The following is a 17,302-nucleotide window of genomic DNA, read 5'->3' on the forward strand; positions in this document are numbered from 1 at the left end:
TGTTTAAACTCATAAAAAATTGATTCAAAGAACAAAGACCACTCCAAAAAAAAGGAGAAACAGGAAGACTTTCATAAATGTGAGGCATAGGAACAGCAAACTATTAACAATGATGCCATTAGGCAAAATGGCATGGAGTATACAGACAAAAGTTCCTGTTTAGTGCTGTCAGCTGTGCCTTTGTGTCCCATTTTGTGTTTTTCAAAATTCTCTTCTGCTTTTTTCATTGGTGACTATGCACCCTTGAAAACAATTGGTGTTCTCTCCAAGTGCTTTCATTGTTCCCCTGCTAGAGTGCTGGTTGTCCGTCTACTTGCAGCCACTCCTCCACCCACTCACCTTCACCTTGAACCTTCGCACAATCACTCTTTACCCATTCCCTTCCAGCATTCCCATTCAGATTCAGACAATGATACACATTCACCCATTGTTACCCTCATTCAGCCACCCCAGCCTAACTCATCCACACAACCACACGTATACACACCACACACACAGACACAGGCACGCACACACACACACACACACACCAAGTCTATCCACAATAAAGAGCTTGACCTTTGACTCTGCCAACACATGACACTTGTTTCAGAAGGCAGTCAACAGCTGATAAACCAACAGGCAGATATGGAGTGGTTTTTGGAGGGGGGGCACCAACTACTTCATGAAATAGACTGTTCAGCCTGCGAAAGGGGCAGCTAGAACTACACCCACATTAAACTTTGTTATGCAGAAGGGGTAACAGCTTCTTGACAAAATGCTAAAAGGCAATTACTATTCCAAGAACTTGAGGCCTTTGTCAACAGAAACTACTGTAGAAACTGTAGACCCCGTCCTGCAAAAGCTTCACTGTTGCTCCAGGATCTATAGACCACAGCCTATAGACTAGACACCTAGGAACTATAGACCGCCAGCTCAGCCTTTAAAAGAGGCCCCTAAGATTTCATGAACTACAGACTGGTGCTTTAATTGGGCACCTACTGCTGTTTAAATTTTAGATCTCAACCTGCATAGACGTCAGATACTACTCCAAAACGTGTAGAGAGTATTCTGCAGAAGAAGATACACTATATTCTAAAAAGCATATTCCACAACATGCAGGAATAAATACACACTGCACAAGGACTGTGTGACTTGAGCCAGCACGAGGAAGATAGTGTTGCATTTAAAAGCATGGACACCAGCCTTGAAGGAAGAGATACTAGTATATTTCATGCAGGAATAAGGAGACAAACACTGTTCTGCGAATTACATACATTTGCAAGCTACAGGATGACACACTGTGCTCCAAACTAAGCCTATAGGCCTGAGCCTGCAGAGGGAGAGATGTACTACTAAGCCTATAGCCTTCAGCCTGCAGGGGGAGAGATGCGCTGCTACGCCTATAGCCCTCAGTCTGCAGAAGGAGAGATGTACTGCTTCTCCGATAGCCCTCTGCCTGCAGAAGGAGATATGTACTGCTAAGCCTATAGCCCTTCACCTGTAGAAGGGGAGATGCACTGCTACGCCTATAGCCCTGAGCCTACAGGAGGAGAGATGTACTGCTAAGCCTATAGCCCTGCGTCTGCAGAAGGAGAGATACGCTGATACATCTATAGCCCTCAGCCTGCAGGAGAGATGCGCTGCTACACCTATAGGCCTCCGTCCGCAGAAGTAGAGATGCACTGCTAAGCTTATAGTCATCTGCCTGTAGATGCAGAGATGCACTGCTAAGCCTATAGCCCTCCGTCTGCAGAAGGAGAGATTCGCTGATACGTCTATAGCCCTGAGCCTGTAGAAGGAGAGATGCACTGCTACGCCTATAGCCCTGAGCCTACAGAAGGAGAAATGCGCTGATACGTCTATAGCCCTCGGCCTGCAGAAGATGAGATGCCCTGCTACGCCTATAGTCCTGAGCCTACAGAAGGAGAGATGCGCTGCTAAGCCAATAGCCCTCCGTCTGCAGAAGGAGAGATACGCTGATACGTCTATAGCCCTGAGCCTGTAGAAGGAGAGATGCGCTGATACACCTATAGCCCTGAGCCTACAGAAGGAGAGATGCGCTGATAGGTCCATAGCCCTGAGCCTACAGAAGGAGAGATGCGCTGATAGGTCCATAGCCCTGAGCCTGTAGAAGGAGAGATGCACTGCTACGTCTATAGCCCTGAGCCTTCAGAAGGAGAGATGTACTGCTAAGCCAATAGCCCTCCGTCTACAGAAGGAGAGATGCGCTGATACGTCCATAGCCCTGAGCCTGTAGAAGGAGATGTAGCATCCAGCTACAATAAACACAACACTTAATTATGATATTCACAGGAGCTTTATTCTATGTATCTCACTCCTACCTTGTCCCTACTCTAACTGACCCCTTCCTGTGTTCACTCCTCCTCTTCCTCTCGCCCCCCTAGCTCCTCCCACTCCCAGCTACTAGTGTGCTAACTTTATAACATCTCCCCCCTTTGTAACAAAACAAACAGAGCATACTGACTTCTTAGTCCATCTCCTCAATCAGTCTCTTGGGTGGACGTATGTCACGCTGAGGTCTTGGCGACCTGGCCCTCAGACCATCAGTATTCAATGTCTCAGGGATCGGAGCAAAGTTCTCACAACCACTTGACTGTGGTTCTTCAACTAGGGGATTATGTGTGTCACTCACCATGGTTCTTGAGGTATCAGTTGGCAATTTCTTGAAGTGCGAGATGTTTCTCGTAACTCGCCGCTGCTCGGACTCCGCAGTTACCATAGTCCCTTGCCTTCTGGTGACCACCAGTGGTTCATCCTTGAATGTACAGTCAGTCTTTTTCTGCATATCTTGCTTGACGATGACACTGTCCCCTTCATTTAATGATAATGACCGCGCTCTCCTCCGGTTGTCGGCATAGGCCTTCATTTTTCTTTTGTTGCGGTCATCAGTGGCTCTCATTTCCCGCGAGTCCTTCTCAGATGATGATACTTCCAGGGCTCCATCCCACGTGGGAATGCGATTCCTCATGGGACGTCCCAGCATGAGAGTCGCCGGGCATTTGCCAGTCGTAGCATGAGGAGTTGTACGATAAGCTCGAAGAACTTCATTGAGTGCTGTTTGTAAGTCTTTCCCTTCCACGGTAGCATGCTGGAAGGTCTTTTTGAGGGTGGCCATGAACCTCTCAATTGTCCCATTCGCCTGTGGCCAGAGAGGCGTGATCCTGCGGTGATGAAAGTCAAGGTGTTTCGCAAAAGCAGCAAAGTCATTTCCGTTGAATGGAGGTCCGTTGTCCGATTTAACGATCTTGGGAACTCCCCACGCTGCAAAGACTTCATCGAGGACCTTGAGGGTACTGGCAGTGTTCGTAGATGATACAAAACAGGCAAAGGGATACCTGGAATACTCATCAATGATGGCCAGCACATATTTGCCCGATGACAGGGGTCCATAAAAGTCTATGGCGATTTCTTGCCACACACCACTGGGCAGGCTGGTCATATGTAAAGGAGCTGGAGGGTCACCCTTGCTGGTGAGTTGGCAGAGATGGCAATCTTTTAAGGTGACTTCCACTAGTTGATCAAGGAACGGAAACCACACTCGTTCCCTTAGTGCTCGTTTGGTCGACACTATTCCTCGATGTCCTTCATGTGCAAGAGCAACCACTCCCTGTCTCAGTTGTGTAGGGATTACAATCCTCTGATCACGCAACAATATGCCATCAGTCGTGACAGAAAGTTCACCACTCACATGCCGGAAGGCTTGTAGTTCACGTTGAGTCAAAGAATCAGCTTCATCGTCTTGAGGATCATGCCTCCATCTATTGTTGCGGATTTTGTGAAGGACTCTCTGCAAGATGACATCCTGTGCCGTCATCTCCCGAATAGTCTCCAGAGGGATAGCTGGGGGAAGAGCTTGATCCGTTACAAAATGAATGTACTCTTCCGCAATGGAAGTTCGGGAAGCTGATGATGGGAGAGGATGCCGGGACATGTAGTCCGCAGGATTTTCAGATTTCCCAGGTTTGTGAAGTATAGTGAAGGTATATTCTTGTAATCGTAGGCCCCACCTTTCGATCCTCGGTGGCATCTTGGATCTTGGATTTCCGTAGATGGTGATGAGGGCTTGATGATCTGTGATCAGGGTGAAATGCTTTCCGTAAATAAAGACATGAAAGTGTTCACAGGCCCATACCACGGCCAAGCTTTCCTTTTCAGGTTGGGAGTAGGCTCGTTCCGGCTCAGTCAGACTACGACTCGCGTAGGCAATGATGCGGCGTTGATCTGTGTCATTTTCATATTGTGCCAGGATCGCTCCCAGACCTACTGGACTTGCGTCTACAGTTATTTCGGTTTTTCGCTTTGGGTTGAAATATGACAAGTGATTCGCTGATTCCACCGCTTTCTTTATTTCTTTGAATGCCTGCTCACATTGGGGAGTCCATTCAAACGGCTGACCCTGCTTGGTTAGCATGCGGAGGGGGTGGCTGATTGTAGCGTAGTCTTTAATGTAGCGAGCACAATAGCTGGCCATTCCCAGGAACGACCTGAGGTCGCCAACATCCCGGGGACTCTTGGTGTTGTTCAATGTCATGATTTTGTCGGGATCAGGTTTCATGCCAGCACCAGAAAAGATGTGACCGAAAAACTTCAGCGTGTTCTGGTGAAACTCGCATTTCTCCTTGTTCAAAGTCAAATTGGCTGCCAATAGGGCATGGCAGACACGATTGAGCGCAATGTCGTGCTCTCTGACATCAGAACCATAGACAAGGATGTCATCGCTATAGTTGAGCGTGTTTGGAATATTTTGAATGACCTGTCGGATCATTTCCTGAAATATCTCGGCCGCCGAGGACACACCGAAACTCAGTCTTTTATATCTGAACAACCCCAGGTGAGTTGCAAAAGTAGTGATATATCTGGACCCTGCTTCCAATTCCAATTGATGGTAACCTTTATTTAAATCCAATTTGGAAAACACAGTGGCTCCGTTGAGTGCGGCGATCATGTCGCTCAAGTGTGGCCCCGGGTGCCGCTCTCGTTCTATCGCAGTGTTGGGCAAGCGCATGTCCACACAGAGTCTGACTTTGTTGGCCGTGCCCTTTTTGGGAACAATGACGACCGGTGAAACCCATGGGGTCGGGCCATCAGTGCGTTCAATGATGTCCGCAGTCAACAAATCTTGGAGCTCTTCCTCAACAGCGGCCTGTAGGTGAAATGGTACTCGCCTAGGGTGTTGGGCGACAGGCCTGACTTGTTCATTGATGTGCAATCGCACTTGACAGTTTTTCAATTTGCCCAGGCCTTGAAACAACTTGGGAAACAGGCGAGTCACGTCTCGGATGTCGCTCACTCTGAAGAGAATTTCCACCAGGTGGAGTCGTTCAGCAGTTGGTAGGCTCAAAAGACAGTCTGCTTCAGGGCCCTTGATAACATGGATGACTGCTGAAATGGTTGTGTTGTCGTGTGTAAGTGTCGTCGAGAATTTCCCTAGGCAGGGAAGAGGCTTCTTAGCCATCCACGTGAAGACTCTTACAGGTGCGAATATCAGGGGAGGTCGTGGATTCATCCTTTCATATTCAGTCACTGGAATGTAATTCAAGGAGGCACCAGAGTCTAATACAAACTTTGATTCGTGATTTCCAACTTTGATGTCCAGCCGAGGGTATCTCTTAAGCTGGTCCGGGTCTGCTGCCAAATTCAGATATTCAATGGTGTAAACAGAGTCACGGGACGAAGGTCTGGATTCTCTGGAAGGTGACCTCCTTTCCCACCGAGACCGACGTGACTCTCTGCTCGAATGTGACGATACAGGGGACCGCTCCGTCTGATCTTGGACAGCTCGCGCATGGTGTCTTCGAGTGTCGGACCGCGACACTCTTGTAGCTCTGCTTCGTGTGTCATATCGTGTGGTACCTGAGGGGCCACTTCGCTTCTCTTTGTTGTAGTCCCCGCACATCGCTTCAAAGTGGTTAGTGCGACCACACTTTCGACATCTCTGGCCCATGGCCGGGCAGCTGTCCACATGAGGGTAATCATACCCGCATCGGTAGCACTTTCTCACTCTTTCTTGTCGTCTCTCCTTCCTCCATGGTTCTCGACGTTGATAGCCTGATTGCTCTTGACGGGAGGATGTGTGTGATCTCCCTTGTTTATCTCTGGAGCTTCTTCGACTGTCACTTCTGGCGTGCACGCGTCGCGCCTGTTCGTGACTCCCTTTATGTTCCGTTTCCATGACGGCGGCGTACTTCTCCGCCTGATCATACGCTCGTGTCATCTCCTCTATTTCATCCAATCCATGCGGTTTCCTCAGTAGTCGTCTCCTTAGTTGATCCGAATGACATCCGTCTATTATCTGGGATTTGATGGCAGCGTCAGTAGAGAAAGAATCGAATTCACAGTACTTGGCTAGTCTCCGCAGACGCACCATGAAGGCACTCATGGGCTCATCCTTCCCTTGCCTGGCAGAGTGAAATGTGTGTCGTTCATAGTCCACATTTCTCTTGTGAAGAAACTTCTTGTTCAGGACCTCACACGCTTTAACATAAGTATCGACGTCAGCAGTGGGCAGGTCTTTGAGTATCTTGACTATTTCTCGCCCCGCCAGGTTGCGCAGAGCAATCAGTTTCTTTTTCTCATCAGTGATGTCTGAACCTTCAACATAATCTTCAAACTCTTCCAGCCACTCTTGCCATTTGGGGCCCATGCTTCCTTCCGTTGTTACCTTGATAGGAGCGGGTGCTCGCAACAGCGATCCACTGGGTGGAGGTTGAGCATCTTCTTCGGACATTCTGCAACGATCTCACTTGTCTTTGCCAATGCTTATTTGATATGCCACCGCTTGTTTCTTTCAGTTGCCAATGTTTGTTTTATTTTGCCAATGCTTGTTTTCTTGTAGTCGCCAATGCTTGTTTATTTCGCCAATGCTTGTTTTCTTGTAGTCGCCAATGCTTGTTTGCTTTACCAATGCTTGTTTCTTTCAGTCGCCAATGCTTGTTTATCTTGCCAATGCTTGTTTCTCGTAGACGCCAATGCTTGTTTACTGTGCCAATGCTTATTTGCTCCAGCGCCTGACTTCAAAATGGCCGCCGTTGCCTTGTATAGGGTTGTCCTTACTATCTTCACTCCAGCGCCTGACTTCAAGATGGCCGCCGTCCTTGCAGGCACACACGAGGCTGGCTCTCCAGGCTCATTCACTCGGGGGCACTCAGCACTCACCGGCGGTCGGCTTTTGGGGCAGTCCACGCCAGGATTTACTTCTCCACCAACACCATGGACATCAGGTGAGATCGGGGTGGGCTCCCGACTTGCCTCCGCAGTTCCCGCGTTCTTCCGCCGATGGCCTCCTAAACCTCACGCATCGGGCGTGAGGTTTTCCGACGTCCAATCTCGCTTGGACACAGATCTTAGCGCTCGCAGCAGCGCTTACTGGCGGCACGTCGTGGGCGTCGTCCACACCTCTGGGGCACTCCACAGGGTCGGAGTGGGCTCCCGATTCCTGCTTTCTTTTAGGCTTGCACTCTGGACACACGCTTCCAGTGTGCAGTGCGTTTGCAGCGCGACAGCTGCTAGGGACAAGGCGTTCGAGGCTCTGCACAGTGGGGTTTGCTCAATCCCACCCCTCGTCGCCAGTTGTAGCATCCAGCTACAATAAACACAACACTTAATTATGATATTCACAGGAGCTTTATTCTATGTATCTCACTCCTACCTTGTCCCTACTCTAACTGACCCCTTCCTGTGTTCACTCCTCCTCTTCCTCTCGCCCCCCTAGCTCCTCCCACTCCCAGCTACTAGTGTGCTAACTTTATAACAGGAGAGATGCACTGCTACGCCTATAGCCCTCAGCATGCAGGAGATGAGATGCACTGCTACGCCTATAGCCCTGAGCCTACAGAAGGAGAGATGTACTGCTAAGCCAATAGCCCTCCTTCTACAGAAGGAGAGATGCGCTGATACGTCTATAGCCCTCAGCCTGCAGGAGATGAGATGCACTGCTTCACAGTCTGCAGGACTGAGCATGCACTGACTGCTCCCAGAAGCATTGATCTCTTGAGGCCATGGGCCTGCAGGTGGTACCGGGGCACCTGTAGGTACTGTCCCCACCTTCAGCGAGCTCCTCCACGGCAGACTGCACACTCCTCTCGAACGTCACTGCGTCAGCAGGGCTTTGGAACGTCAGGCCAAATTTGCTGTCGTCCACCTTCCAGTGGTGAAAGATGGGGTTCACCTTGTTGTAGACCAGGTCCTTCTTTAGTACGCACTCCAGGATGGTCTGTAACCAAGAGAAGGTAGTGTAAGCTTCACAAAAAATGGAAATAAAATAGAATCCAGCAAATGCTGATCATCCACTCAGGAAGGAATTTGAATACAATATGTGGAGGGAGAAACTGAGGTCCACCAACAGAGGGATAAACTGTCCTTCTACTTCAGGAAACATATGGGATATTTATCCGCTAAGATAGAAATGTTGATAAACTGCTTTTGGAAGAAAGGGGAGTCGGCTCTACTCTAGATTTGCCAGATTTCCGCTACATAAGCATAAATATAATTATTGCACCTTGTCTTGGGGCGGGGGTTGGAAGAATATAATCCATTTAATATATTCAATGAGGCTGTGTCCCAGCTTCTCATGTAAAGTATTTAAGTGCATCCCTACTTATGTGACAAGTCTACACACTAAGGGGCAGATCTACAAGAAACTAACACAGCGCGATGCAGCACGTCATTTTGCTGCGCTGCGCTGCGTTAGTTTCGAAGCACAGCGATGCGACATATTTACAACAATATGTTGCATCTCTGTGCTTTCCCTGAGCTGGCACACAATCTGCTGACATGCGCTGGCGCAGGCACCCTTGCACCATGGTGCAAGCATGCCTGCGTCGTGGGGAGATTGTTTTTGTGCAAGAAGGGGTCCCTTCCTGCACAAAAACAATCAATTGAGATGATTTCCTCTTCCAACGTGTGCTGTAGAATGCAGCACATATTGAAAGAGGAAAAGAATGAGGAGAAATGAAAAATGACTCCTCGTTGCACCTCGCTACGCCGACGCCTAGGGTGGCGTAGCATTCTGATGCATTTCCAGATTTACGATTTCTCTTAAAGCTGGAAATGCATCAGTGGACATGGGTGTTGCGTGGGAACACCCACAGCAACACCCATGTCCCACCCCTAACACGCAAAGTGTTGTATGAACAGGGGCGATATTTACAAGCACAGGTTAAGTCACGCAGGGTGACTTTACCGGTGCTTGTAAATATCAGTTAGCAGGCTGCTCCACCGGAGCGTCACGCAACGTGATGCACCGGCGGCACATGGGGCTTGTAAATCTGCCCCTCAATCTCTCGAATCCCCCAAACTCAATTTCTAACCAGAAAATATACACTTTCTAGAGAAAACTTCACTTGAAGCCTTCATCTAGCCACACCCATTTCACCACCTTTTGAGGTCACTGGAATTTTTCTTCATAATCTCCCTTGAATTTTCGCGAGGCGTTTCAAATCAGTGGTGTCGAATAAAGGCCCAGAAAGGGCCAAACCATGCCAGATATTCAGAATAACTACTGAACTGTAAATATAATCCAATTAGATTACCAGTATGTATATGTTCCGTTAATCTGGCATGGATCCAACCCTCTAGTCTAGAACATATGTTGGACATTCGTGATTGCACAGATACAAAAATTTGAAAAACTGAGGCTATATAAGGACTGATGGGCCAGCCTATTCTGCCCATTTCCCTGCTTTTATGAGCTACCTCATTTCAGTTCATCATTGTCTCACCTTTTGGACTTCTGTATGTCATCAGTATTTGAAGTGACCCCGGAACTCATAATAGGCAATTACATTAGTTTAGCTCCCTTTATGTGAAGAACTTGCTGACCTGTCCAGCGCAAACCGTCTCTTATTTCCCTCCACTCCAGAACCTCCACCTGTGGAAACATGCTTGCCTCACATACTATACTCCAGGTTTTTAATGTACTTAACATATATACCTTTCCACTCTTCTTCTCATAACTATACAAATAAGGACACTATATTGTCGAATTTCATTCATATAATGTCTCCTTATTCATCTGCCAATGTGCTTAATGGTCAATTTGGCCTTAACTTAGCATTGCACTTGTGCCAGTGATGAGCATGGGAGGGGTGAAAAAACAGTGGTTATCAGCGGTTACACATTTTCGCGCCATTAAAAACAACAGAAACAGTGTTTTTCCTGTGTTTATGGAATGTTGCTTTTATTATTGCTTGCTTTCTGCACTGATAGTCAATGGTATATAGACAGTGTACGTATATATGAGGTCCAAATATATTTTTGTAAATCAGACTTATTGTAGTACACCATACAATACTTCTTCAGTGAGTCTTTGGTCATGTGCACTCACTTTTTCATTCCCATGTAAACTTTTTTCTGTGAAAAGGTCCTCTCAACATTGTCACTTGCGATAGGCAACACCAAAACAGCCAGCACACAATTTGCTAACTCTGGCCACTGACACATCTTTACATGCCAATAGTGATGCACTTGAAGACTGCAATTCTCTGGTCAGGTTTGGGAACATTTGTGTTGAACTGGGAGCTTATGCCCTCAGAGTTATTGAAGAGGTAAAAAATGAAGCAATACTTTTGAAACTACGGAGAAAACTCTCCACAGTGAGATTTCATTGACTTCAAATGCCATGGTTGTTGAAGGGACACTTCTATGCATCATTGCAAGCCATTTCTCATACATTGTAAAATGAAAGTTCCTGAATTGCATGTCAACATTGCTTTGCTTACCAAGTGGCAACCACTCTAACTTGGAACATGTAGCAGTGCCAAAGCCACTAATGATGTCGCCCAGCCTACTCTCAAGAAGGTGATTCACATCTATACTAATTATGCTGAACACATGGCAGGCAAGGGTGTTTTGAGACTCTAGTTGTTTTATTATGTCCACTACAGCAGTTATGTTTTCCTGTTAAAACCTAAGAATGCAGTAGAGTGTACTTTTTTTCACATCACTATCAATATGCGACCATAGATCTTCACATTTCTTGCCTTTGGCATCATCAATTCTGTAAACGGTTGCCACATGGATAATGTAGCATTCACCGCCCCTTGGACTGAGAAACATCACCTAAGTGACAAAGTTGGGATGACTCTTTCTTTGATGCCACACAAAGTGAGAAATATTTGCATTTTAATTCCAGCGCATGACAAAACAGTGCACCAGAACGGACAAAAATCAATAGCATTCTTCATTAACTCTGAAGATTATAAAGATGCTTTCAGCATATCTAACAAGTGGCAGGGATCTCTTAAAGGGAAGCACTTCAGCTCAGGTATCGATTTTGACATCATCACACAACTTTTTCATATACGTAACTGAATCACTGCAAATACAAACAATAGCACTCCAATCTTTGTTCAACTTGGAAATAACCTTTTTTCAGCAGCATTCCAAGTGCCATTGCGTTCCATGGTTTCCAAAAGTCTGGTGTCAGGTTTTCACCACTATCCCAGATGCTTGGTGATAGTACTCTTTTCACATCTACTTGTCAGTATACCCTGCATTGAATGTTTAAAGCCTGAGGTGTTGGGAATTTACCTACTATCAATACTGACTCACTAGAAACTGGGGGCTGATGTATAAAGGGTTTTTACACATTCTCTGAAGGTAAATGTGATGGCACATATTGGGAAAGATTATTTCAAAACCAGCCATTTCACCCATAAGTGAAAGAATCAAACGCAGCCAAAAAGTCAAATATGACTTTTATGTTTCCTGAGTCTCTACAGTTTATAAAATCATTCAATAAGACATAAAACTTGCTTCTAAACCTTGCATCTTTAGACCAAATACTACACAACTGAATAAAGCAAAAAGAAGAAGAAACAGTTTTTTAGTGACATCCCTAAATAACAAAACTTAAGCAAAATAATGTTAGCCCAGTCTTTGTTGCTGCTAGTAGGTGTTTTTCAGTGCTTATATGTTTACACTGGTGAGGGCTATTTACCTTTCAGTAGGCTTTTATCAGGTATTATAAGTTTAAACCTAAAACCGGACAGCCTAATTATATGGTATGGCTGTGCAGCCTTACCATGTAAAATAGCGTTGGGTCTAGTCAGGTTTGTTTGTAAAACTTTACGGTCAACCCTGGGTAGCTATGGGCTTGAGCAGCAAGGCTTAAACAAAGGAATTCGTGTAAAGCACTTAACAGTACAAAAAAGAGATTTGATGAGATTCAGATTTCCTTTTAAAACTTAAAACTTAGTATAACTGCAACCAAGCACAAGTAACTGTAAAGTTTGTAAACTTTTAAACAGTTTGCAAGAGTTGTATTTGACTACCCTGGCCCGATATTGGAGACCAAATCCGACAGCATGGAGAATGATCCTTGAAGTCACTTCTTTTGCGTGGGGCTTGGAAGCAACTTTTTCCAAAGCCAGGAGCCACAGGCACAGTCCTGTCTTCAGTAGCCCAAGGTGCAGCAGGTGCAGTCCAGCAGACGGTGCATCCTCTCATTACCAAGTCCAGGGGTCAACAAGCCAGTTCTTCTTCATGGTCTGAAGTTGAGGGTGCCAGGGGTGCCATATGTATGCCCAGAAAGGGTCCTGGGGTGATGATTCGGTCACTACCCAAAGGGCTACCACGGCCCCTCTCTCTTGATAATGGCTTTCCAGCTATGTGTGACATCTAGCAATTCCAAGGTGTACTATTCTGCCCACTCTCAAGATGTCTTCTCCCTTCCTTGGATGTTAGGAGCTTGGTAGCCAACACTAGATGTGTGGCTACTTGTGGATTACGGGAAAACCAGTGTGGGCACTAGCTCACCCCTCTGTCCCTGCTGCCAGCCTGTCTACCTGAACAAATGGCAGTCCTTTAGGAGAGTGATCACCGTTTTCCCACCAAAGGAGCTTTGTCTTTGAAACTCACCTTATGGGCTAACACCCTGAGTAGTTTCCTGCAAAGGGGAGCTGACACTTCTCCCTCTAGCGAGCTGCTATTGTTCCTAAGCTGGGGAGAAATGTACACTCCACCACAGGAGGGCAGAAAGCTATCTGGTGGCCAGAAACCGTGTAAGGCCACTGGATAAACTGTATCACAGAGTGGCAACTTTGTAAACATTGTATTTCTTTAATAGTGTTAATAAATTCAACTTGGCCATCAAGTCAGGTTTAATGTTTCAATTAATTTGATACCTTACAGTACCCATCTAAGTAGTCCCATTCAGACGTTAGCCAGGTTGAGGGGTCAACTGGTAACCCTGTGCTAGCCAATGGGGCTACTAACTCTGCCATAGCAATACAACAATATAGAAGTGTTGCTGTTAAGACATATATAAAAACAAAACATGTCCTACTTAATAATATACAGCTCCCTGCTTTAGGGGAGACTTACATATATTGTTGAGGGAAGTGGGGGCTTTGTAATTTGTTTGAATGGCAAAGTAAAACTAGCAGTGTTACCACTGCCCTTCGTGTCTGCAGTGCCAGGCTGGGAGCTATTTTGTACTTTATCACACACAGGGTGGCACAATCAGTGCTGCAGCCCTGAGTGGACACTCCGTCTTACATGCCCTGGGTACCATATACTAGAAACGTATAAGAACGTCAGCCTATGCCAATTATGGGGTAGCCAATTTGGCATACCGGGGGGCTAGAACACTGGCCCTGAAGTCTGGTTATGAGGCCTAGGTGCACTCTCAGAGTCGGTAAACCAGCAGAACGAGTCCAACATGGGGGGTGAACATGCAAACTGGCATTTCCTTACAGTACCCTACACAAGCATTGTGTGGAACTTACACTTTATGTTTTGTTTTCAAAGGTGTAACCTTGTGTGAGAGACTTACTCGAGGCAACAGCTGAGCTCCCACTTTCCACAGTTCCTCTAATAGCTCTGTTTACTGCAGTCCAACTGTTTTGGTGAATTGCATTTTCACCATGGAGTCCTACCCATGGGTTTATCAAACTTGCGTTAAGCCTCGTTACCCATTCCTATTGTCCCTGTCATTCCGTGATTAATTTATTTTGTCCAGGCTCCATCATAGGCCAGTATTGACCCAATTATGATCTTATATCATCCCGGTCGGATCTGCTTAACCTATGATTTGTATTTGTGTTCTTAATGAACATTGTAAGCTATTCCACCTTTAGCTGGTCCACTCCCTTTTCTATTGTTTTGTGTCCTGTCTTTTTATCATACAGTAAAAGTATGAAGATATCAAGGGGGTGTTTTGTAAAAATAGGATAAATACATTATAAGAATAAAAGAACACTTGTATGTCCCTCCATCTCTCATTGTTGGAAATCTGGGATAAACTGTGCAACATCTTGGTAGCTATTAACATTTTTTTTCCTGCTATATATTAGTATTTTATTTTATAATTATTAACGTTTGTCAGCAGTTCATGTAAACCATACAAAATTACAATACTAGCCTGTTTAAAATATATGGACCGTATATAGACTGCATGTTCTAACCGTAATCAGCAGGATTACTACATGCCTATATGGCAAATATTAAGGATTTAACTACTCTATGGAAGTCCCCTCATGATCAAAGATGAGAGAGTATATCAAAACTCATATGCCAAATCCCATATAAATGTTCACTGGTGTACCATCCAGAACTCAACAAAATATTCCAGATAAGTCCCCACTAACGATTGGAACGGCTCTACTATACCCTCCCTTTTTTCTGATGACCTTCCCGTGCATCATAAAAAGCAACTGGATCTCTCCACTTCCTTCTCTCACCGTTTGGATGCTATTCAGTTAGGGGGTACCCCAAAGATCCTCTTTTGGTTATAGACCTCTAGAAACCACCGCCTCAAATTTATAAGGCTCCGCGGGGCTTCCCAGCCCAAAATTCATAACTTTGTATCTGGTTGCATCTAATCTTGGTCACCACTGCCCAAGATGCTCCTGCAGTTTCCTTTCTTAGTGCTCCACCCCCTTTAGAACATGAATAGAGCAGTACACTGGCTGAGTCCTGTGAATGCCTATGCATGTGATGCTGCAGTGGCATGGTAATGATGTGGGTTGATGTGTGTTTATTTGCAAAAGCCTTCTACCTCCTGGTGGGGCGTGCAATTATCAATTACCTACTTTAAAGGAATATACTGAAGGCAATGCTTTTCAATGGACTTACGTGTGATGCTACATTCAGTACATGGGCTTTTTGTGCCACCCACCCACTATTATCAGCTTCAATGTACTCTGGTAAAGTATTTCCTAAAAGAACTTTAGTCCTGTTTCCAACTACAAAAATGGACTGGGCGTCGTGCTCGGAGAAGTAATTCATGTACTGGTCTTCTGAGGTTGACCCCTTTATTTGCATTATTTTCCTCACCAGCTCTTTTGTATTATAGTTTTGAGGACCTTTTGCGGTTAAGCAATGTTTCACAATTTCAAACCGTTTCCGTTCTGTGAGCCTTATTTTGTGTGTCTTCTTCCATCTACCATGTGAAGTAACACGGTTGTCTGTTATTGGTTATGAGGATACATTCTGCTGTGTGTTTCCCAATCAATCAATCAATCAATCAATCAATCAATCAGGTTTCTTGTAAAGCAGGACTGATCACCCGTTAGGGTCTCAAGGCGCTGCACGTGTATGACTGCAGGTGTTGCCTCTCATTGCCATGGTGGCACATCTGGGCCATGAAGTGTGTGTCCTGGGTTCTTCTGTTAACATGTGCTTGTGCCCTTGCAGAGAACCACGCTGAGCGTGTCTTGTGGCGATTCATGGTGTTAATTAAACTATCAGTGTTGAAACTGTGTGCGCAAGGGACAGCCATGGGAGTCAGGGTCGGATTGGTAAGGCGGACACTCAGGAAATAGCTGAGGGGCCGGTATCGAAGTTCCAGCTGTGTGCTGCTTTTTTGGCACCCTGGGGGCCGATTTGAGCTGCGTCTGGTGTGTTCAGATGTCGCCAGTGGCCCAGTGGCGCCCTGAGTGGCCTTTCTGGAGGTAGATGGACATCCATTACCTCACTTTTATCAACGGGCAGAGGTGTCACCCACTTTCCCTCGCTGGGCCGACCAATTAATGTGTGCATACTGAGCGGGGGCAGGGGCCCTGAGCAGAAGTGGCCTCACTTGTTTTCAGGTGTATATAAAATTTCGCTGAAGCAGTGTTTTGCGGAAAGGCAATGTGCAAATGTGGGCCACTTTTTTTTGCGTGCCCTGGCCGATTTTTAATCCCAATCCAACCCTGAGTCACAGTAATGCTGTGGTATGCCTAGGTTGGGGTGGAGCAAGTGAACTGTGGTCACATGAATTCCCGCATTTTTGTGTGATCAGACTTTGTGACTGACTGCTGGGTGACTTCAGAAAAGTAAATAAGTGTGAATTAAGCTATAATGGAGAAGGAGGGGAAATACCTGATGCCATGCTCGCCTATGCAATTCCCTAGTTTTGGTCACACTTAGTCAAATTGTATACTGGGCAAGCGCTAGCCTCTGCACACAGCCGGGAGGGGGATTTATTTTGAAATATGTAGGCCTTTGTCGGTCAATTTTAATGTATTTGGGCCTGAAACATTGAAGAATGTTTAATATATGTTAAATGCTGCTGTCTGCAATGGACATTGTATGGGCATTGAAGTCAGGTTATCAGGTGCACTGCCAGAGTGCATGGTGGCATAGGGAGTCACATGCAGAATGTATTAGATGTTATCATGTTGCCTCTACAAGTAGCAGGTGTGGTACTTGCACACCATGTAGTAGTGTTTAACTACAGTTTGTACTCTAAAGCAAACATTAATGAAAACAATGAAGCTAAACATTTCATGAAAACAAAAAACACAATTTGAGTACCATAGTTGCTATATTGCCCATATTTAGATTTAAGTATTTGTCCCAATAAAAATGTTCCTGCTGTGTTCTGAAGATCCACCTTTTCTTCTATAAATTTTCTTGTACTTTTTTGTTCTTAAACCCAAAAGCCCGTTCAGCGCTTACTGTCTGATCCCGTAGCCGCTCCCCTCGAATTAGGTACCGCCGCAGCTGCTGCCCGTCTTCAGCCCGCTTGGCCTTGCAGATCATGACATGGCTCAGGCCGCCCCCACCCATGGGCACCCAGCCCCCGCTCGAATCGTCCCGGGTCATCACCACTGCTCGAACCCGGACCATGTAACTGAAATGAAATAAAAGCCTGTTTAATCATTTTGTAGGTCACCACCATCCAACCAATGAACAGACAACAACAAAATATATTTCAATTACATGTGCTTTAAATTTGTATTTTGAGTTTTTCTAAATAACTTGTGCTGCTTACCAAGTCATCTTAAAAGGTTTAATTGTGTGTTTTTGGCAAACCGCTGTGTAGACATTTGGGAAAACAGCACCAATTCTAACCATAACTCTATTCAATTCA

At 45.8% G+C, this 17,302-nt stretch overlaps 1 protein-coding gene across 1 annotated transcript in view; it reads right to left on the reverse strand.

The window, feature by feature from the left end:
* Positions 1–17,058, reverse strand: part of LOC144783041 (sprouty-related, EVH1 domain-containing protein 2-like) — a 53,429-nt gene extending 36,371 nt beyond the window's left edge. Inside the window, exons 1-2 of the mRNA XM_078662221.1 lie at positions 16,888–17,058; positions 8,047–8,215 (exon numbers count right to left, since the gene is read on the reverse strand). Coding sequence (XP_078518347.1) covers positions 8,047–8,215; positions 16,888–17,058 — 340 coding nt within the window. The remainder of the gene's footprint in view (positions 1–8,046; positions 8,216–16,887) is intronic.
* Positions 17,059–17,302: the final 244 nt, after the last annotated feature.

Source organism: Lissotriton helveticus, chromosome 9, assembly GCF_964261635.1.
Source record: "Lissotriton helveticus chromosome 9, aLisHel1.1, whole genome shotgun sequence".
Taxonomy (NCBI): Eukaryota; Metazoa; Chordata; class Amphibia; order Caudata; family Salamandridae; genus Lissotriton; species Lissotriton helveticus.